Source organism: Canis lupus, chromosome 1 (genome assembly GCF_048164855.1).
Source record: "Canis lupus baileyi chromosome 1, mCanLup2.hap1, whole genome shotgun sequence".
NCBI classification, from domain to species: Eukaryota; Metazoa; Chordata; class Mammalia; order Carnivora; family Canidae; genus Canis; species Canis lupus.
Genome location: NC_132838.1, coordinates 122,121,216 through 122,142,339, shown reverse-complemented (window position 1 = coordinate 122,142,339; position 21,124 = coordinate 122,121,216). Strand labels below are relative to the sequence as shown.

General features: G+C 50.4%; 1 protein-coding gene and 1 long non-coding RNA gene across 6 annotated transcripts in view; one reads left to right on the top strand and one right to left on the bottom strand.

Moving 5' to 3' along the window:
- Positions 1 to 441: 441 nt before the first annotated feature.
- Positions 442 to 3,845, bottom strand: LOC140608141 (uncharacterized). 2 transcript variants are annotated; one of them, XR_012010167.1, is made up of 4 exons: positions 3,742 to 3,845; positions 3,136 to 3,264; positions 2,328 to 2,566; positions 442 to 1,597 (listed from the first exon to the last, which is right to left on the bottom strand). It is a non-coding gene; the product is annotated as an uncharacterized lncRNA (long non-coding RNA). The 2 variants fall into 2 exon arrangements; XR_012010166.1 differs by lacking the exon at positions 3,742 to 3,845 and having other exon boundaries at positions 3,136 to 3,735.
- Positions 3,846 to 3,970: 125 nt separating this feature from the next.
- URI1 (URI1 prefoldin like chaperone) overlaps positions 3,971 to 21,124 on the top strand; it is an 83,465-nt gene continuing 66,311 nt past the window's right edge. Inside the window, exons 1-2 of one of the 4 annotated variants that reach the window (XM_072782995.1) lie at positions 3,971 to 4,194; positions 4,831 to 5,032. In XM_072782995.1, coding sequence (XP_072639096.1) covers positions 3,986 to 4,194; positions 4,831 to 5,032 — 411 coding nt within the window. In that variant the 5' untranslated portion in view covers positions 3,971 to 3,985. Of the gene's footprint in view, positions 4,195 to 4,830; positions 5,033 to 19,319; positions 19,440 to 19,606; positions 20,544 to 21,124 lie in introns of those variants that run through there. The other 3 variants (XM_072783002.1, XM_072783011.1, XM_072783010.1) reach the window with 3 other exon arrangements.

Sequence of the window (21,124 nt, the reverse complement as noted above, 5' to 3'; positions counted from 1 at the left end):
AAGATGCATATATAAGCATCGAGGAAGACAGATGATAATTTTACAAGAAGTATAAGGGATAACCCAATAATAAAGAAAAATGGAAAAAATAAAATCTAAAAAAAAAAAAGAAAGAAAAATGGAATAAAATATACTTAAGCCCAAAGGTGGTAGAAAAAAAGAGAGGGGGAAAAAAGAACAAAGACCAAATGGAAAGAATAGAAAATAAGTAGATGGTGGGCTTAAACCCGATCATATAACTAATTATCTTAAATACAAATGACCTGGGGTGCCTGGGTGGCTCTGCTGGTGAAGCGCCTGCCGTCAGGTCATGACCCCCGGGGTCCTGGGATCAAGCTCAGCAGGGAGCCTGCTCCTCCCTCTCCTCTCCATGGTGCTCTCAGTCGCTATCTCTGTCTCTCTCTCAAATACATAAACAAAATCTTTAAAAAAAAATACAAATGATGTCAACACATTTACTAAAAGATAGAGACTGTCAGATGGGATAAAAAAGCAGGACCGAACTATAAGCGGCCTGCAAATAAATGCACTTTAAAGGCACAGCACAAGTAAAGAAGTTCAGTGAAAAAAGAGCACAAAAAATTCAGCAGTATGTTTCCAGATTCCACACGATAAGTTTCTTTTAAGAAACCACCACTCCCTGAGTTCTGGTACAGAGTCAAGGACTATCCATGGTGATCTGAACAGGCTATTAAAATACTTCTCCCTTTTGCAATTACATATCTGCGCGAGTCTAGATTTTCCTCACATTCTTCAACAGAAACAGCAGATGGAAGGAGCCTGAATGCAGAAATAGATACGAGGATCCAGTTGTCTTCTTTTAGGCCAGACATAACAGCGACTTGCAAAACTGCAAAACCGTAAATTCAAAAAAGTAATTTTTCAGCAAAAATATTTTATGTATGCGAACATATTGTGGGTTTGCTATCGTCACTTCTCAGTGAACTATTAAACACGTATATGGATTCTGTTTCGATGTATAGTGAATATCAATTGATAGAGCAACATAAACAAGAGGTCGTTGGTACCCTAAGATGACTTTTTAGGCCTGTGAAGAGTCTGCGACCAGGTACTGGAGGACGCTGCTCTACGGAAAAACAGAGCGGACCGAGGCCAAGGACTGCAAACGGCGTACGTTGTCATGGGCGTCTCCGTCTTCGTCCTCCTCCTCCGCCGGCCATCACCTGGTTCAGCTGTGCCAAGCGCCACCCGAAGCTCTGCCCAAGCATCATCTCCTTGGCTCCTCGCAATGGCTGTGAGATGAGTGTGACGGGCTGTCCGCCCATGTCCACACGAGGAAAGCAAGGCTCAGAGCGGTCTAGTGACTTGGGCAGGATCCCACAGCGAGCAAGGGGTAGGCTGATTCCAGGCCGCCACCTGCCTGGCCCCGGTCTTGGCGCAGGAGACTGGCACCTGTGCAGCTGGAGGTAAGAGGTAAGAGGGGCTTCCCACTCATTTAGTCATTCTTTGGTGACTATCGGTACGGGCGTGAGGCTTCCGTGCCTTAGAGGAGCCTGAGTCGCTGTGGAGTCAACAGCACCAGCGCACACATCCATCCGCACGCCAAACCCTGGCGTACTTGGTTAGCCTCGTTTCCCTGGAAAAGAAAGCACCCTTTGGGGCCAGCACCCTTCTCCACCAGCCTGGGGGTTCCAGGGGCCCCCATTGTGAAGTCAGGGCCCCCTCAGAACTGAAGGCCTCCAGAACACTAGGATCTGTGGTCCTGACTTGTCCGTGGGCTCACTGTCCCCTGAGGAGGGTGTTTCTAAGAGGAGCCACCCCGAGCTAGCAGAGGGGGCTACAACCCCCATCAGCAAAGGGCCTGGGGTCCGTGCATGCCAAGCCCCCGACGGCAGCTCCACCATGAGCAGTGCTGCCCGGGACAGGCCCCCGCGGCCAGGCTGGGCCCGGAGCGACATAGGCCCAACCCGGGGACCCGCACGCTGGCAGCCACAGAGTGTTCACGTGGAATGGCGACCCCTGCTCGAGGCCCGGGGACCTCTGCTCCCGCGACACACAGGAGACCCAGGCCTGGGAAACACGAGGCCTCCTCTGGAAGCCCCTGTGCCGCCCGGGCCGCTCCCGGCTCTGCCCCGGAAAGCGCGATGCTGGGCGGGAAAGGTCACTGCCTAGTCCCCGCTGTCTGGGGACAGCTCCGCGAGGCCTCCTCCGGGAAGCCTCCGTGCAGGAGGCCCAGCCGTCCCCCGAGGGCCGCCGCGCACCCACCCGGCTCAGGCCCAACCCGGCCTCCCACGGGGGGCAAGGCGATCCCACGTGCGCTGCCCGAAGGCAGGTTTTGTCCTGGTTTTGTTCTGCTTTCTGCTTACTAGCTACCATCGCGGCAGCGCGTTTCCTTCTGTTCACTCCCCTTTCGAAGTGTTGGCTTGTCTAAGACTCGCCGCTCCTACGGACGCGAAGGGTGTAAGGAGCTGAGCCCCCGGCGTCCCGCTGGAGGGGGGGATGCAGTGCTCTGGGGCCCCCGACCCTGTGCCTCTCGTGGGCAGGACTCCTCTGAGCTCCACTCGGGCAGGGAGGGCTCTCCTTCCGTTTGGGCTGTTCCGGATTTCTGGAAATGGATTTCCGCTCTGCGACTTCTACCCCGACCTCCCTTTCTTCAGCAAGGTCATACGTTCTGCATCCCAGAGGTTATGTGCTTATTTTACGGTGCCGTTCGATAAAAATATATGTAACGAGCATGTAAGCTCACGATTTCATGGACATCATTGCCAAATTAAATCTTTACATTAAAGATATGGGCTGAGTTAGATAAAAAAACAAATATCCGGTAAATATTAGCACAGGTGGCACATGGAGATGGGAGAAAAAAATGATCCCGTTGGAATGTGAATCGAGTTCAGGAAACATGGCTTTAAGTAAAGACAGACGCAGCTAAACTTGCTCGGGACTTCGGGGACAGGCCTCCCCCCGCCCCCCCCCCCCGGTGCTGTCCTTCATGGGTCAGATGGGTCAGGGCCCGTGTCACAAGCCCCAGGCTGGCAGGAGCACAAGGTGGCTGGGCCGCGCTTGCTCCCCGCTGGCTTTCCCGCTTGGGGCCTCTTCCCTCTGGTCTCTGCCCCCAGAGTGTGGCCCCTGTCCCAGCTCCTACGTCCCGGCCTGGGCCAGCCTGTGGCCCACCTGGGGTCAAGCCGTCTCCCTAGTCCCCTCTTGGAGAGGCCCTCACTCGACGGGGACGGCGCCCGGGGCTCCGTTCTCTCTGCATCCACACTTTCTGCCGAGTGACTGCAGCGCCCTGTCCTGCTGCCCCTGGGTGGCTCACAGGGCGAGGCTGGCGTGACCCGGTGCCCGGCCCAGCCCCCACTGCACCAGGTCCCGGCGAGGGAGGGCCAGGGCGAAGCTGGAGGGCCCAGGAGGGACATGAGCACCGGGGTGCCAACCCCCCCACCCCGCCCCGGCCCAGGGCCTCCAGCCAGACAGCCAGGCTTGCCCGGCCACCACGCTTGCCAACAGGCAGAAACGACTGGTTTCACGCCACGGAGCTTCGGGCTGCTTTGGTGCCCAGCAGCGGAGGACTCGACGTGAGGGGCCCGGCTCCCGCCCTGCCCCACCCAGGCCCAGGGCAGGAAAGGCTTCCAAAGAGGAGTTGAGCACCCCCACTGACGGCGCCCCGTGGGCCGGGCTCAGCCTGCCGGGTGGGGGCGGGGGCCAGACCCACAGGCCCCCCTGCTCAGTCCGGGGAGCTAGGGGAGCTCTTGTCCGCAAGGCGCGTCCCACAGCATCTACCACTCAGCGGCCAGTGCTGCCGGTGGGGGCCGCTGGTGGGGGCCACCGGTGGGGGCCGGGGCCCAGGCAGGCGAGTCCGGGGCCGCGGGGGACACCTGGCAACGTGCCCCTTGGGGGAACAGAACTGGAATCCTCCCATCTGCAGATTCTGGAGCCCTGGCTGTGTCATAGGCAGGTGTTCCTTCCGGCCACCCTGCTGCTCTGTCGGGGTCCCTTGAAGACCACCCCCCGGCGGTCACAGGCGATGTCCCCAGGACGTCACGGCCCTGCGCGGCGTCAGTGGCCGGGTGCACCGGGTCACAGGTCCCCTGCTGCAGCCCCGCTCCTGCACGCCGCCCCGGGGTGTTGGCGCCCATCCTGTCCTGGCCCAGCTGCTGTCTCCACGCAGGGGCGAAGCACTGCGGGGTCAGGAGCTCCTCTCCCTTGGCCGGTGTGCGGGCTCCGCAGAGAAACGTGTGCGTTGCAGGACATTTCGGCCCCGTGTTAGCCCCCGGCTTCCACTCCCTGGACTTCCTGCTGGCAAACCACTCCCTCCCACCGTGGGGCCCCGGGGGCCAGGGCCTCCCTCTCCGAGCCCCTGACCAGCTGCACGCTGGCCTCTTCCCTGGGACCGTGGGCTGGTGACGCGGACACAGTCGGGGCAGCAGGTTGCTTGCTGTGCCAGAGGCCGCAGGGCTGCCGGCCGGGCCGCCTGTGTGAGCCGGGCTGGGGTCTCAGTCCTTCTGTTCTCTGCCCGCCCCCATCCTACTGGGCCCTGCTAACACGACCTTGACTTCTAACCCTTCAGATGAGTGTCCTCTAGTTTTAAACATCACACCAGTGGCCCCAGCAGGATGTGCCCCGGGGTCTGGCTTCCCCCGTCCAGTGTCATGTTACTTTATATGGTATTTTCATCAGAGCTGGCCTGATGATTTGTGGGACCTGCTGCAAAATGAAAATGCAGGACTCCTAGTTCAAAAATCAAGAATTTGGAAATGGTGACGGTGGAGCATAAGTCAAGCCTGGGGCCCTTCTGAGAGCCCGTGGGACCCCCTGAGCCACATGCCCCTGACGCTGGCCTTGACTTCAATCACTTATTTGCTTGTTCAGGAGCTGGTCTGATGGGGATGGTGTGGCTGCTGTGAACGGAGGATGGAAAAGTGGGGGTTTCTGCAGGACTTTCATACCCTTAACCCATCGGAGCCTCACAGAGGCCCTGAGGCCTGCAGGGCCGGCGGGCATCGTAAGCATCAGGCCACTTCAGAGGTGCAGAGCCCAGACTGAAGACGGCCCAGGACCACCAAGTGCCACAGTGAGTGCAGGGGCTGAGCCTCACCCCCAGGCCCTCTGGGTCCAGACGCCCCTCTTGCCGTTAGGCCATGCACAGCGCTGCTTGAGACCCTGCTACGTGCGAGGGCTGGACTCAGGGGAAAGGGAAGAAAGCCTCCTTGCCCACAGGAACTCACAGTCCAAGCGGAGGACAGAGGACGTACGTGCATGGAAAATTATTAACCAGAGCATTTCTTCCTTCAAGGGGGCCGTGAAGCTGCAAGAACTATAGGTTCTCTCTGTGTCTTCAAGCGAGAGGAATCAGTTGGGGTGGTCTGTGGGAGGACAGGAGGCTAAGGGCAGGTGGGTGTCCCCGGAGCGCTGAAGACCGAAGAACGGGGCCCCAGCCTGGCTCACGGCAGCGCAGAGCCAACGTCAGGAGCGCAAGTCCCAGGACGCAGTCTGCATAGCGCAGGGCAAGGGCCTAATCCCCGGCCGACCCAGGGCTGGAAGGGGGAGCGCCTGCCCCCCACCCCGGTTCCCATGGTGGGAGGGAGGAAATTCACCCTCTGTGGTTCTAGAAGTGTCTAGAAGTGTCCTATCCTCTTGATGTGAAAGCTGGTTACATAGCTAGGCTGACTTCATGAAAATTCATCAAGCTGCGCACGGGAGTCGTGCATTTCTCTGCACGAACGTTACACTTCAATACCAAGTCAAGAGAAAATTGTGTGAAAGGACCCGTGTGTAGGAAAGGGAAATACGGGGTCTGTGTTTGACCCACCTTTGGGTGCTCAGAGAAGGTTTCCCAGAGGAGGGTCTGAAGAAAGTCCCGAAGGAGGGAGCAAGAGGTGGGCGCGGGGCCGTTGCTTGCCGAGGGGAGGTCGGCCTGTAATCTGGGAACTAAGTGACGCATGGCTCAGAAGAGCATGGGCTTGAGAGCCATCTGCCTCTGAGCGTGAGGAGCCGGGGAGGGCAACAGACACACAGGCCGACCCGCGTGGGGCCCCCTAGGCCTGCTGGAGGCCGGAGGTGTTGGGGCTGCCATCCATGGTTCTGAGCTTGCGACTCCAGTTGCAGGGGTGAGGTAGATGGGCGGCGGGGGTGAGGAGACGCTGCTCAAAAGGCCGCCTGACTTTTCTAGGTGAGGGGCGATGGTGGCCGGGGCTGGGGCCGAGTAGGATAGGGAATGAGTCCCAGAGACCTCTTTTTTTTTTTTTTTTTTTTTTTTTTGATGATACCCTTGGAGGTTTTAACATGTGATGACAAGTTCTCTGACACGTGAGCCACCAAGAGATGGAGTCCGATGGCCCACCTCTTGCGCCTGGGCCGGCCTCCGTGACTTGCTTGTGATGACCCGGTTGCGGCTAAAGCGATGCTACGTGACCTTCTAGGGCTGGATCTGAAAAGGCAGCGAAGCTCCCCAGTGGTTCTCCCTGGTGCGTGGGGACCTGAGGTCCCTTGGTGCCTGTGGTGTTGACTCTGAAGGCGATGACACAGGGGGGTGGATGTGGAGGGAAAGCAGGGCGGCTAGAGGCGGGAGGGTGGCTGGGAGGGACCCAACCCAGGAGGCCCAGCCAAGGTCAAATTTCAGGTAAACAACCAATTTGTCTGTAGTATGTGTAGGTTCCCAATATTACGTGGACACCACGGACAATTATGCCTTGTCACCTGAAACTCACATTGTACCGGGTGTTCTGTGTTTTTATTTGTGAAACCTGGCAACCGTAAGCGGGGAGCCAGGGCTACGATGTTGGGGCTTCAGCTGGGGACATCTAGGGTTCCCACCTCCCCCCACAGGAGGGTGGGATACACCTCAGGAATCCTCAGGTCAAAAAAAAAAAAAAAAAGAAAAGAAAAAAAAAAAAGGAATCCTCAGGTCACTCCCCTTGCTGGGGGAAGAGGAGGCCCCACTATGATGATGATGACGGGAAGTGATAAATCCCAAACAGGCAGTTCTTGATTTGCAGGATACTGGGTTAACTGAGCCCACGCATATTGGCTCCCAGCCTCCCTGCTTTGCTGCAGGAAACCTTTGCGCGCAGGTTTTCATGTCGATGTAAATTTTCAGATCCGCTGGGTGGTGCCCGGGAGTGTGGTTGTTGAGTTGTAGGGCAGGTCTGTGCTCACTTTGCACAGAAGCGCCAACCGTCTTCTTCCGAAGTGGCTGCGCCGCCGCTTTGCAGCCCCCGCAGCAGCAGTAAGAGCGAGTTCCTGTCGCTTCACCCCAGCCAGCCGTCGGTACCCTCTCCTTGGATTGCAGCCGTCCTAGTTGTGTGGCAGTGTCGCCTTGTTGCTTTGACTTGCATTTCCCCCAAGGACGAATGATCTTGAGCATTTTATGTTTGCACACTTGTTATCTGCCGATCTTTGGTGAAATATCTGTTCAGATCTTTTGCCCATTTTAAAATTGGATTATGTGTCTTCCTATTGTTGAGCTCTAAGAATGCTTTAAAAAAAAAGATTTTGGGATCCCTGGGTGGTGCAGCGGTTTGGCGCCTGCCTTTGGCCCAGGGCGCGATCCTGGAAACCCAGGATCGAGTCCCACGTCGGGCTCCCTGTGCATGGAGCCTGCTTCTCCCTCTGCCTGTGTCTCTGCCTCTCTCTCTCTCTCTCTCTGTGTGACTATCATAAATAAATAAAAAAAAATTTTAAAAAAAGATTTTATTTATTCATGAGAGAGAGAGGCAGAGGGAGAAGCAGGCTCCCCACAGGGAGCCCAATGCAGGACTCGATCCCGGGACCCCAGGATCACGACCTGAGCCAAAGGCACTCAACCACTGAGCCCCCCAGGTGCCCTGAGCTCTAAGAATTCTCGATACCTTCTAGATACAAGTCCTCTATCAGATACATGGTTTGCAAGTATTTTTCTCCTAGTCTGTAGCTTGGGTTTTTTTTTTCTCATTCTTTTTTCAGTACATTTTGTAGAGCAAACACTTAAAATTTTGATAAAGTACAATTCATCGATGTTTTCATTGCCAAAATCATGGTCACATGGATATTTTTTTGTGTGTGTGTTTCCTTCTAGAAGTTTTATAGTTTTGTATTTTTTTAAAAGATTTTATTTATTCATTCATGAGAGACACAGAAGGTAGAGACATAGGCAGGCTCCTTGCAGAGATCCCGACGTGGGACTCGACCCCAGAACTCTGGAATCACACCCTGGGTCAAAGGCAGACCCTCAACCGCTGAGCCACCCAGGCAGCCCTAGTTTTGTATTTTGGATTTAAGTCTGTGATTTAAGTTTTTGAGTTAATTTCGTGTGAAATACGAGGTTTGTATAGAGCTGCTTCTTTTTTTTTTTTTTTTCAAATAGACATCCGCTTCTAGCATCATTTACTGGAAAAAACGATTCTTTCTCCGTTGAATTGCCTTTGCACCTTTGTGGAAACTTGGTTGATTATATTTGTGTTAGACTCTTTCTGGGCTTGCTATTTGCCCCCCTCATCTGTGTGCCTACGCCTTGCTGTTGCCACCCCGTGGGGATTGCTGCAGCTTTACAACACAATATACTCCCGTAGTGTATCTTTGAATTCAGGTGGTGTGAATATTTTTCAAGATGAGAGACCTACTTAAATGCACCCAAGGAGAAAGGAGGTTTGATTCAAAGAAACCAGGGACTTCTCAGATTGCTGCGGGGCCAGTGGGTCACGTGCTTTCTCAGGGGTGGTACCCGCTGAGTGGGGAACAGCTGATCCTCTTGGGGGACCGGCTCTTGGGCCTCATGGCCCAGCATCCCTGCAGCCCTCCCTGCCTTTGCGTCACTGTCCCCTCTCTGCAGGCCCGTCTGGGTATCTCTGGCCCTGGCCTCCCAGCCTACCCCTCGAGGGACCAACCTCTCACACACCCCGCAGACCTGCGTTTCTGGCTAGCACAGAGTTTTATGTCTTACAGTTGAACTAGTTGCCAGTATTTTAGAATCGGGTGATTTTGCCAAGAAGTTTGGAAATCTGGCTTCTCCTGGAGAATGGGGTCATGCCGGGCCTGAATCCCAGGAATAGGCTGCAGCTAAGTAGCAGCAGGTCCCTTCGATGAACCGGATCTCCAGTGCCGCCCGTGCACCCCCCACCCCTTGAGTTTATGGAAGGGTCTGTCCCTTGTCCTGGTGTGTGGCCCCTGGCCGCAGGTGTCAGGGTTCCAGTCTGACAGAGAGATGTGAGCAGGGCAGCAGGCGGGACACCTTCCCCAAGGTAACAGCTGCGGATGGTGGCAGCTGGCTCGGGATGCAGGTCTAACCCTGAGGTGCCGACGCGCTGGAAGGCCCGTGAAGGCCCTGCGTCCCGTCCTCCCGACGGGCCTGGCGGGGCCCCGAGTGGGCCCGTTCCTGGGATGCCCCCTTTGTGGCCACCTTGGCCTTGCGGGCTCCTCAGGACAACCTTGCCCAGCTCTCCGTAGAGCCGCGTGGCTTTCATGGGTGCCTCCACCCACATTTCCTTCCCTGGACAGCAAGGCCTTCACTCCGCAGGGTCTTGCAGCCCCCTCGGGCTCCCTCCCCATGTTCCCTCGCACATCTGTCCCTGTTGACCTTGTTTCAGTGTCTGCTTCTCAGACCGGAGGCACCTGCAGGTATGGGAGGTGCGGAAGCAGGTCCCTGGGGAAGGGGCTGGGCGCGGGGTGCACAGCTGTCAAGCTGAGGTCCCCACTTGCCAACTAATGACCCAACCACCTTTGCAAACTCCTGGGAGCACACGAGCTATCACGGACATTTTGCTTGATTTTTCCATCATTTCCCGCACCCCTCATTCTCCTTTGGCGCCGGCGCCTGAGCTTTGGGGGTGCTCAGCGCTCAGGGCCACTCCAGGGTCCCCTGTCGGCGGGCCACGCTCTCGGCTCAGGTCAGGGCCCGAGACCCAGCTCCGAGGCCCTGCGATAGTCTGAGCCTGTGGCCCCGGAAACCAGGAGCCTCCCGCTTCTCGTCCTCACTCAGGGCGGGCCACCCACCCCCGTGGCCCCGGCACCTGGCGCCCCGACAGCCGGGGTGAGGCCCACGCTGCGAAGCCAGAGCCCAGCTGCTGTGGTTGAAGCCACTGAATGGAGGCACACCTGAAGGCTGACCGGCTTCCAAACTTTTCAGTATTAAGAGCCAATAAATTGTCTTTTAAATTAAGGCAGTTTGTAACACATTTGCAACTTAATAAGTCCTAATTGACACAGCCTTTGATCATCCCCTAAGTGGATCATTTAGGACTCTCATCTTTCTTCTCCTGCTATTACTTATCACTTTATGGTTGGCTAACTTCTACACCAGGGAGAAGAGTAGGTTCAAAAAAAAAAAAAAAAACCAAAAACAAAAAACAAAACAAAACAAAACAAAAAACAAATTTTGAGAAGGCAGGGACTGTCAGGCTCCCAGGGGCCAGCAGCTCTCGTTGAGGCCCGGAGCTTGTAGTGGGCTTTGCCCGCACGGCATCCCATCCTGTGTCCGCAGACTTTTTTTGGGAGGACACTTTCTCCCACCCACAGTCCTCGTGGGTTTTTTTGTTTTGTTTTGTTTTGTTTTGTTGTTGTTTGTTTTTTATTGGAGTTCAATTTGCCAACATATAGCATTCCTCGTGTTTGAATGGAGTTGCCGCATCTCCTGCTCTGGGCTCCAGCTGTGGACAACTAAGCCGGCCCATCTAGGAAGAAAGAGGTTCCTTCTTCTGAGAGATCAGATCGCTAAGTAATTTCCTTGATGACTCGGAACGTTGGGAGCCTCCCCGTTTAAGGAAACCGCTTGGGAATAAAGCCCGTGCGGGAGGAAGCATGAAGAGGAGCAGAGACATCTCTGCGATGCCACGCATGGAGCTCCTGGTCTGGCCTTCACTGAAACCATCACTGACGTTTTCAGGTACATGAGGCCACAAAGCCCATGTTCGTTCTTCTTTATTTTTTCCTTTTTTTCTTTTGGTGGGAAAATAGAACATAAAATTTATTATTTTAGTCACCGTTATGTATACAGTTGAGTGGCGTTGAACACACTTGCAATGTTGTGTAACATTTAACCAATGTTGTGTCACCACCAGTTCCAGAACTCTCTGTAACCGTTAAGCAATGATCCTCATCCCCCTTTTCCCCCAGGCCTTGGTGACCTCTCATCTACTTTCTGCCTCCATGAATTGACCTGCTTTCGATAGTTCATACAGGTGGAAAATAACAATATTTGTACTTTTGCATCTGGCTTGAAATGTTTTCAACATTTCATTTTACACTATTTCGTGTTTTCACGGCTCTTCAATGTTGTAGCATGTATCAGAACTTAATTCCCCGTTAGGGTGGCTAAATAATGTTCATACATATATGTAGACACAGTATAAATATACACATTACATTTTGTTTATCCATTTATTTTGTTGTTGGAAACTTGATCCCCCCCGCCCCCCACTTTTTGGCTGCTGTGAGTAATGCTCTTGTGAACATAGATGTATTTGTTTGAATATCTGTTTTCAGTTATTTGGGGTGTACATCTAGGAGTGAAATTATTGGTTCATATGGCAACTCTACATTTAACTTTTGGAGAAATCGTCAAACTTTCTCGTAGCAGCGGTAACATTTTATATGTCCACCAGCAAAGAAAGAGTGTTCCAATTTCTCTATATTCTTGCCAACACTTGTTATTTCCCTTTTTCCTTCCTTTCTTCTTTCCTCCCTCTTCCTGCCCTCATCTCCTCCTCCTCCTCCTTCTCCTCCTCCTTCACAATCATCCTTGAATTGGTATTTCATTGTGGTTTAGACTTGCATTTCCCTAAAGGTTAGGGTCATTGAGCATCATTTCACGTGCTTATTGGTCATTTGTACATCTTTTTTGGAGAAATGTCTATTCAAATCCCTCACCAATATTTGAATTGAATTTTTTGTTGTTGCTGAGTTGTAGAAGATATAAGATATCTATATCTTTATGTATCTATCTATACTATATATATACACATATATCTATGTATCTATATATAAACAAATATATAGATCTATAGCTATATAAAATACATCTATATATAAACTTATATCTATGTATAAATAGAGATATAGGTTAAGATAGATACCCTCGATAGTAAATCCTTATAAGATATGATTTGCAAATATTTCCTTCTTGTATTGTCTTTTCACCTTCTTGATAGTGTCATTTGATGCATAAACATTTTTAATTTTGATGAAGTCACATCTACCTATACTTTTTCTGTCGGTTGTGCTTTTGATGTCATATTTAAGAAATTGCCACTTCCAAAATTATGATTTTCCCCTATGACTTCTAAGAGTTTTCAAGTTTTAGGTCTTATATTTAGGTTTTGTTCACTTTGAGTTAATGTTTGTAAGTGGTGTAAGGTAAGGGTCCAATGTCATTCTTTTGCCTGTGGATATGTGGTTTCTCTAATGCCACTTCTTGAAATGACTCTCCTTTCCCCCACTGAATGACCTCGGAACTCCTGTCAAAAGTCAATTTACTGTATATGGAAGGGTTCACTTCTGGGCTCTATATTCAACTCCATTGGTCTATGTGTTTATCCGCATGCCAGTAACGGTGTTTTGATTGCCGTAGACTCACAGTAAGTTTTGAAATAAGGAAGTGTGAGACCTTTTCCAACTTTGATTTTTCTCAAGATTGTTTTGGCTGTTGAGGGTCCCTAGCAATTCCATGTGAAATTTAGGATGGGATTTTCTACTTCTGCAAAGCATGTCATTGGGACTGGATAAGGATTGTTTTGAATCTATAGATTGCTTTGAGGAACGTTGTTTTATTAATCTTCTTGGGCCGCTATCACAAAATACCACAGATAGGGTGATTTAAACAACAGGAATTTATTTTCTTATAGTTTGGGAGTCTAGAAGTTCCTGATCAAGCAAGCTCAGTTTCCAGTGACAGATCTTTTCCTGCCTTTTAGATGACTGCTTTTTTCACTGTGTCCTCAAAGGCCTTTCCTCAGTGTGTATGTGGAGAGAATGAGCTTTCTAGTATCTTTTCTTATAAGAACACTAATCCTATTGGATCAGGCCCCATTCCTATGACCTCACTTAACCTTAATTACTTTTACAAAGGATTTATCTCCAAATACAGTACATTGAGGGTCAGGGCTTCAACATAAGAATTTTGGGGGAACATTTGGTCCATAACAATTCTCTGTGACCCTGAGATCCCAACCTGAGCTGAAAACAAGAGTTGGATGCTTACTCCGGATAGTGCAGTCACTACCCAGGTGCCCCTCCATCTATATTTAAAGAAATTATTGATAAAGAATGACTTCATTCTGCAAAATAGCTATGTTTTTATGTATCTTTTTATATTTTTTACATTCTTCACTTCCTACATGTTTGTATTTATTATTTTGTTGTGCATCATTTTGATTCCCTTCTTTCCTTGTCTGTTTATATCCTAGTTATTATCATAGTACTTGCCTTGTGAACTATAATTAAGATCTTAAACTTACGACAGCCTAGTTTGAGTAAAACCAACTTAGTTTTAATAGCGTACACTAAGGGGCAGCCCGGGTGGCTCAGTGGTTTAGCGCCGCTTTGGGCCCAGGGCGTGATCCTGGAGATCCGGGATTGAGTCCCGCGTTGGGCTCCCTGCATGGAGCCTGCTTCTCCCTCTGCCTGTGTCTCTGCCTCTCTCTTTCTCTGGGTGTCTCTTATGAATAAATAAATAAAATCTGAAAAAAAACGGTAGTGTACACTATGCCTCTATACAGTCTTGCCCTTCTCCCTTTATATTGTTATTGTCCCAGATCACATGTCTGTACACTGCCCAATTTCATGGATTTATAATGATTGTTCTATGCATTTGCCTTTTAAATTATAGGTGAACAAAGAGTAATTACAAACCAAATCTACAATAATACTGGTTTTTATATTTACCTCTGTAAGTTTTTTAAGAAACTTAAAAAAAATCTTACTTATTTAATCTTGAGAGACACAGGGAGAGAGAGAGAGGCAGAGACACAGGCAGAGGGAGAAGCAGGCTCCATGCAGGGAGCCTGATGTGGGACTTGATCCCAGGACTCCAGGATCATGCCCTGGGCCAAAGGCAGTCACTAAACTGCTGAGCCACCCAGGGATCCCCTGTAGTTACTACTTTTATCAGTGTTCTCTATTTCTTATATGACTTGGAGTTATTGTTTACTGTTCTTTTATTTCAGCTCAACAGACTCACTTGAATAACTTTTTATTCAAAATAAAACATTTTTTGTGAAGCAGGTCTACTCGTAATGAACACCTTCAGCTTTTATTTATCTGGAAATGTTTTAATTTCTCTTTCATTCTTGAAAGATAGTTCGTCTAATATAGAATTCTTTGTTGAGGGGTTGTTTTTCCTTTTAGAGCTGAATATGCCTTTGGCCTCCATGATTTCTTCTTTCTTTCTTTCTTTCTTTCTTTCTTTCTTTCTTTCTTTCTTTCTTTCTTTCATTCATGAGAGACACAGAGAGAAGGCAGAGACACAGGCAGGGAGAGAAGCAGGCTCCCCACAGGGAACCCTGGCCTCCATGATTTCTGATGAGAAATCGACTGCTAATCTTATTGAGGATTCCTGGTATATGACAAGTCACTTGTCATTTGTTGCTTTCAAGACTTTTTGTTTTTGTGTTTTTAACAATTTGACTACGATGTATCTCAGATATATATACCTCCTTGAGTTTATCCTGCTTGGAGTTGTTTAGGCTTCTTGGATGTGTGTATTCAAGTCTGTCATCAAATTTGGGAAGTTCTCAGCCATTTTCTCTCCAAATTTTTTGATCACTTTCTCACTTCTCCTGGAAATCCTGTTGTGCATATGTTGGTATGCTTGGTGGTGTCTCTTGGGCTCATAGGCTTTGTTCCTAAGTCTTCACTTTTTTTCCTTTCTGTACCTGACTGGATAATTTTGAGTGCCTCATCTTTAAGTTTGTTGTTTATTTCTTCTGCATGCTCAAATCTGCTTTTTGGCTCCTCTAGCAAATTTTTTAAAAAATTTTTATTTATTCATGAGAGACAGCGAGAGAGAGAGGCAGAGGGATAAACAGGCTCCCTGGGGGGAGCCCGATGCGGGACTCAATCCCAGGACCCCGGAATCATGGCCTGACCCGAAGGCAGATGCTCAGCCACTGAGCCACCCAGGCATCCCTCCTCTATTGAATTTATTATTTTATTTTTTATTTACTGCATTTCTCAGCTCTAGTAATTTTGTTCCTTTTTATAATTTTGATCTCTTATTTGACATTCCCTATTTGTTCATACATTGGTCTTGTGGTTTCCTTTAGTTCTTTGTCTATGATTTCCTTCAGTTTATTAAATATATTTAAGACAGTTGATTTAATGTCTTTGACTAACATTTCTAATGTCTGGGCTTCCTTAGGGATGGTTTCTAATTATTGTTTCTCCTGTGAATTGGCTTTGCATCCTTGTTTTTTGGTATGTTTTGTAATGTTTGTTGAGGACTGGGCATTTTGAGTATTATTATGTGGTAACTCTGGAAATCTAATTTTCCTGCTCCTCAGGGATTGCTGGTTTTTGCTTGTTGGAGGTTGTCACCATCTGTTTAGTGATTTTTTCCAACTTTTTTTTTTTTCAAAGTGTATTCCTTGGTATGTGTGGTCATTGAAGTTTCTGTTCTGTTGGCTCTGCAGCCATTCAGTGACTTGACAAAGATTTCCTTAAAAAAAAAAAAAAAAGTATTCTGTCCCTTTAAATCTTCGATAGATGCTGCCAGGGGAAGCTGCTATAATTCCAGAAGGCTAAAACCCAGATAAGAGTGGGTGCTGCCTCCACCAGTCTCTCAGGGGACTGGTAGGCTGACCTAAGTGCATAACCCCAAAGTTTTGGAGAACAAGGATCTTACTGCTCACCCTGGCATCAGCTGCTAGGAATGCTGGCTGCTAATCCCACAGCTGCATGGGGCCGTGGGGACTGAGGAATGGGGCACAGCAGCTGGATCTCACTCCTCCCCCTAACACAAGCCTCTTACCAACAGTTAGTGACCTCTTCCTTTATCACACACTCTTCTGGTTTTTATATCTGTTCAGGTTCCAGAGTTTCAAAATAGTTGGCTCTGAAGTGTTTCCTTGTTTCTAGTCCATAGAAATTAGACGCTGTTTTGATAAAGGAACTGATCCCTAGGGCTGTCTACTCCACCATTTTGCCTGATGTCCTCCAGAACTCTGCCTTTATTTATTTATTTATTTATTTATTTATTTATTTACATAAGTCACTTTAAGTTGAGTTTCTGTCACTGGCATCTAAGAGATGGCAACAAACTGCAGCAAGTGCCATGCTTGGTGCTGTGTGTTTTTCAGATTTCAGAAAGACTGGATCCCTTTCCTTGGAAGGGAGGCTGAAATGTACAGAGAAACCACATATTACAAGGATTAAAATGATCAGTATCAGCCCTAAGGATAAGCAGATGAAGTACTAAGGGAGCTCCACGGAGGGGAGGATCTTTTGACCTTGAGTTTAAAGATAAACTTCTGTAGAATTCTAAGAACCTCATCTAAGGTCTGGAGCCCTCCATTGACGCCAGGATCCATGGACAATTCTGGTGCCCACCTGCTCACCTCTTGTCCCCCATTCCCAGTGAAGAGCCGGGTACATGGAAGTGGATCAACAATATTTGCCGAAATTTAACTTTGTTTAATTGAAGGTATTTTGAGGCGGCTGATGTTCACTTGGATGAGTGATTATAATTTGAAGGATTTTAGAGGGAAGGAGGAAGTTTTCACTGTCAGCTTTTACACTTGTCATCACCATTATTCTTCAAGCCAACCCTGAGGCAGGTATCACTCTAAGACCTGTTGTACAAGTTAATGAAGTTCAGAAGGAGGTTCAGTGTTTTGCCTAAGGCTTGTTAGCAGGCAAGTGGCAGAGCTGGGATCACAACTTGGGTCTGTCTAGGTTTATAGTTCAAGTTCTTCTGCTGTCACTTCTGAGCACTAGGACCTCGTAGAAGGAAGCAGCAAATGTTCATGGAATGTCTACCAAGTCCCTGCTCTCATGGACCTGGTGTTCCAGTGTGAAGAGATGGAAACTAGCATGGAAGCAGATAAAACTGAGAATCCTAAAAAGTGGTAAGAGCTATGAAGAAAATGTAAAAAGTGAGGTGCTGGAGGATGCTTGGAGGAGAGGGGAGGAGCTTCTATGGACAGGGTGTTAGGAAAGTCTCTTTATTTGAATTGAGGACTGAATAATACAGAGGAGTAGACCATGCAAAGATCTGGCATAAATATACTGCAGGCAACAGGTCAGCCAATGCCAAGACCCCCAGGCAGGAGAAGAGAGAAACCAATTGTGGTTGGTATGAGTGGCAGGGTGCACGCAAGGAGGTGGGAAAGATGGGTCAGATAATACAGAATTCTAGTAGGACATCTGGACTTTATTCTAGTTGCAAGAGAAGTCATGGAAGGCTCAAACTGGGAGAATGACATGATCTGGTTATTTTTAAAAGCTCCCTCAGGCTGCTGAGCTGAGAATAGATTGGGGGGTGCATGAATCAGAGTCTTTGGCTGCTAGTGATAGAAAACCTGATGCAAACTGCTTTAATCAGGAAATTTACTGGCCTCTTTAACTGTAAGTCCAGAGGTAATGCAGATTTCAGAACTGGCCGGTTCAGCCCTGAATCAAGTGCTGTGATAGAGTCAAGAATTCAAGTTCTATCTCTTGGCTCTGCTGACCGCAGACTCAACTTCGTTCTGAGTCTAGGAGGCATCTGGGCGGTCTTGTTGGCCTTAAATACACAGGGCCATACGCTTTGTACTTCCCCACCAAGGGATGGATAGATTTTTAAATTTTTTTATTTTTATTTTTTATGGAAACACTTGCAAAGAACAAGGGAGAACTTTTTCAGAAACCACCAGGAAACCATTTGTGAAGTGTCACGCGCCCACTCCCAAATCAGCCACTTATGGGGCAAATGCATTGCCTTTAGACCCGAGTGTGGGGTGGGACAGCTTCCCACTGGCACAGGGGTTGCGTGGGCTGTGGCTGACCATCGAGGGAGGGGAGGCAGGGTGGGGAGCTGACCATGTCCATGATGGGGGCAGGAGTGGGAGCAAGGAGGCAAGGAGGCCGGAGAAGAAGCTACTGAGGACAGAGGCGATGGTGGAACCAGAGGAGGTGATGCGAGCCATCAGACTCTGCCTTTCGGAGGCGTTGGCGTTGGACAGGCAGTGAGGAAAAGAGAGGCGCTAACGTTCCCCATTTCCCCAGGTTTTCCTTCCATCTTCCTTGGAAGCAAATGCAAAAAGCATGTGTGTGGACCGGGGAGCTGCCGGGGGAGAGGGAAGAGAAGCAGAGCAAGCAGGCACAGACAGGTGTCAACTGCAGGGAAGGCCAAGCCTGACCCTCTGTTAGGATCCATCATCCCAGTTAGGCTTTGGGGCGGAGGTGGTTGGGTCACGGCCAGCTCCGGCAAGTAGGCACCGACTGGGCACCTACGGTGTACAGGGGCCGTATGAGAAAAAAAAAAAAAAAAAAGAAAAAGGCATAGTTTTGAAATAAGGGAAAAAGAATGGGCAAAGTTATCCTTGAAAAATCTCTTAGATAGTCCAAACATAGCACTATATTAATAGAGGCGCAGTAATTAATACACGGCAACATATAATTGCACATTTTAATTCATTACACAGGCACAGGGAAGAACTGACTCTGCTGAAATTAAAAGCTCTCAGGAGCGACGCCCGGGTGGCCCCGCGGTGGAGCATCTGCCTTCGGCCCAGGGCGTGACCCCGGGGTGCTGGGATCGAGTCCCGCGTCGGGCTCCCTGCAGGGAGCCTGCTTCTCCCTCCGCCTGGGTCTCTGCCTCTCTCTCTGTCTGTGTCTATCATGAATAAATACATAAGATCTTTAAAAATAAAAAGTTCTCGGCAAGAGCGGCGGCGCACGATCCCGGCTCCCGCCGCCGGGGCAGCGCGGGGCGGCGGGGGCACCTGGCGGGCTCCTCCCAGCGGCCCCGGCCCGCGCCGCCCCACGTGACCCGGCCGGGGCGGGGCCAAGGGCGGAGGCTGCGCGCGCTTCCCGGCGTGCGGCGCGGGGGCGGGGCGCGGGCGAGGGGCGGGGCCTCCGGGGAGGCGCGGAGGAGGCGCGGAGGAGGCGCGGCCGGCCCTGGACGCGCGTCTCGGCCCGGGCACCGGACAGGCGCCTGCGGCTCCCGGAGCGGCCCGCCTGCTGCTTGGAGCCCGGGGCGGCGGCGGCGGCGGGGGCGGGCGGCATGCACGTGTGAGATGCGGCCGCGGGCAGCCCGGACGCGAGCAGCGGCCGCCGCGGCAGCGGAGAAGGCGGGCGCGGCCTCCTCGGCGCGGGGCGCGCGGCGCATGAGGGCGAGCACGCGGGCGCTGGGCAGCCGCCGGCCACGCCGCCTCCGGAAACATTTGTTTAGGACTCGTTCGCCCCGCTGAGGTCCCGGCGCCCCCGCCATGGAGGCCCCGGCCGACCCCGGGCCCCCCGCCTCGGCCTCGGCCTCGGCCTCGGCGCCGCTGCGCGCCCCGGCGGTGGCGCGGCTCCGCGAGGAGCAGGAAAAGGTAACAGGCCGCGCTCCGGGCCCCGCTCTCCCGCCCGCGACCTCGGGCGGCGCCGCCCCCTCTCTGCCCCTCCCCCTCCCCTCCCTCCCCAGGGTCCGCCCCCTCCCCCCCACCCCCGCCCCGCGGCGACCCGAGCCCTGGGGCGTCCTGACCCCGCCGGCGGGGGAGCGCAGCCTCTAGGCCCGCGGACGGAAAGTGCTGGGAGAAACTTTTGTCACGTGCTTTTGTTGTCTTTTGTCTGGAGCCCTTTGACCTCCGAGGGGCAGGGACGCGCGGGGGAGAGGGAGGCGACGGTGCTTGACGTGCGTGGCGGAGCGAGGTCTTAGGGGGATGGACGCCGCGGCGCGTGGACGTCGGGCTGGTTCGGGGAGCGGCGGGGCGTGGGAACGCTCCCCGCTGCAGCTTTAAGAACGAAAGAAACCATGTAGCTTTAAGAACGAAAGAAACAATGTATCTTTAAGAAAGAGACGATGTATCTTTAAGAAAGAGACCGTGTAGCTTTAAGAGAGGGAGAAACAATGTATCTCTGAGAAAGAAACAATGTATCTTTAAGAAAGAGGCCGTGTAGCTTTAAGAAAGGAAGAAACAATGTTGCTAAAATGTATATACTTTGTTGCCTCTTGCCGGACTGCACGGAGAAGTTTTCTTAGGTTCGTAATGATGACCCTTCAGGCGCAGTTGCAGTTGTGGCTTTTTAGTTCTGCCCAGACTAGGTCGCTGTTTTGTTGGACTTTCACTCCAGTCGTGTAATACCTGAGTTTGAATCCGCTGCCCGCCTACAGAGAAGAGCCTTCCGCGTTCCCTAAAGGGGCTGTATAGATAGGAAGCATGCGCGATTTAAGAAATACGGTATTACTGTTTAAGCTGGGATTTTTTTTTCCCCCCCACCTCTCCCCTTTGGGTTCTGTAGCATTTCAGATTCTCACTGTTAACTGGAAGCTTGGAATTCTTACTTTGAAAAGCAGCATTAGTTTACTTACAATGTCCTACGTCCTGTTGGAAGAATCTTGATTGAAAGGGTTAGGAAGTTGTTTCAAAACTGTAAACAGTGGGAATCCCTAACTTCTATTGAACATGCCTGTATAAAGGTAACTACTTACCCAGGTATGTGATTATACTCAGTTCAGTTAGATGAGGGACTTTTCATAGAACCTAAAAAAACCCGGTTTGCTTGGAAACCCCCCTGTTAGGATGAGCTGTGGGACTCTTTCCTACTTTGTTCTGGTTCTGCATTATTTTGTGCATTGGATTTCCTTTTCTGAGAATCGTTTTTCTCTAGTGCCTTATGCAACTGCTGGGTCTTAAACTTGGCTTTTTTTTTTTTTTTTTTTAAATCCAATAAGTATTGTGTATGTAAATTATAAGACATTAATGGATCTTAATTTTTTTTTTTTTTTTTTGAGAGAGAACACTTCATGAGAACAATTTGTTCATTTTTGGGAAAACTACATTTTTCGTTCTTTTAGGAAAAGTGAAACAGATCCTTAGAAGATGGGGTTCCCATTGCCTTTGGTCTGTTGTGTAGAGATTACTCCTGCCTCTCATAGTATAACTTGTGCCTAATGCTGACTTGATATGTGTTCTACTTGTCATGGTAAAAAGAGATGTCCTTAGTTTTATTCTGATGTTAGTGTGGCTGAAATACAAAGGATACATTTTGGGGTGCTCTGAACAGCTCTCTGGTA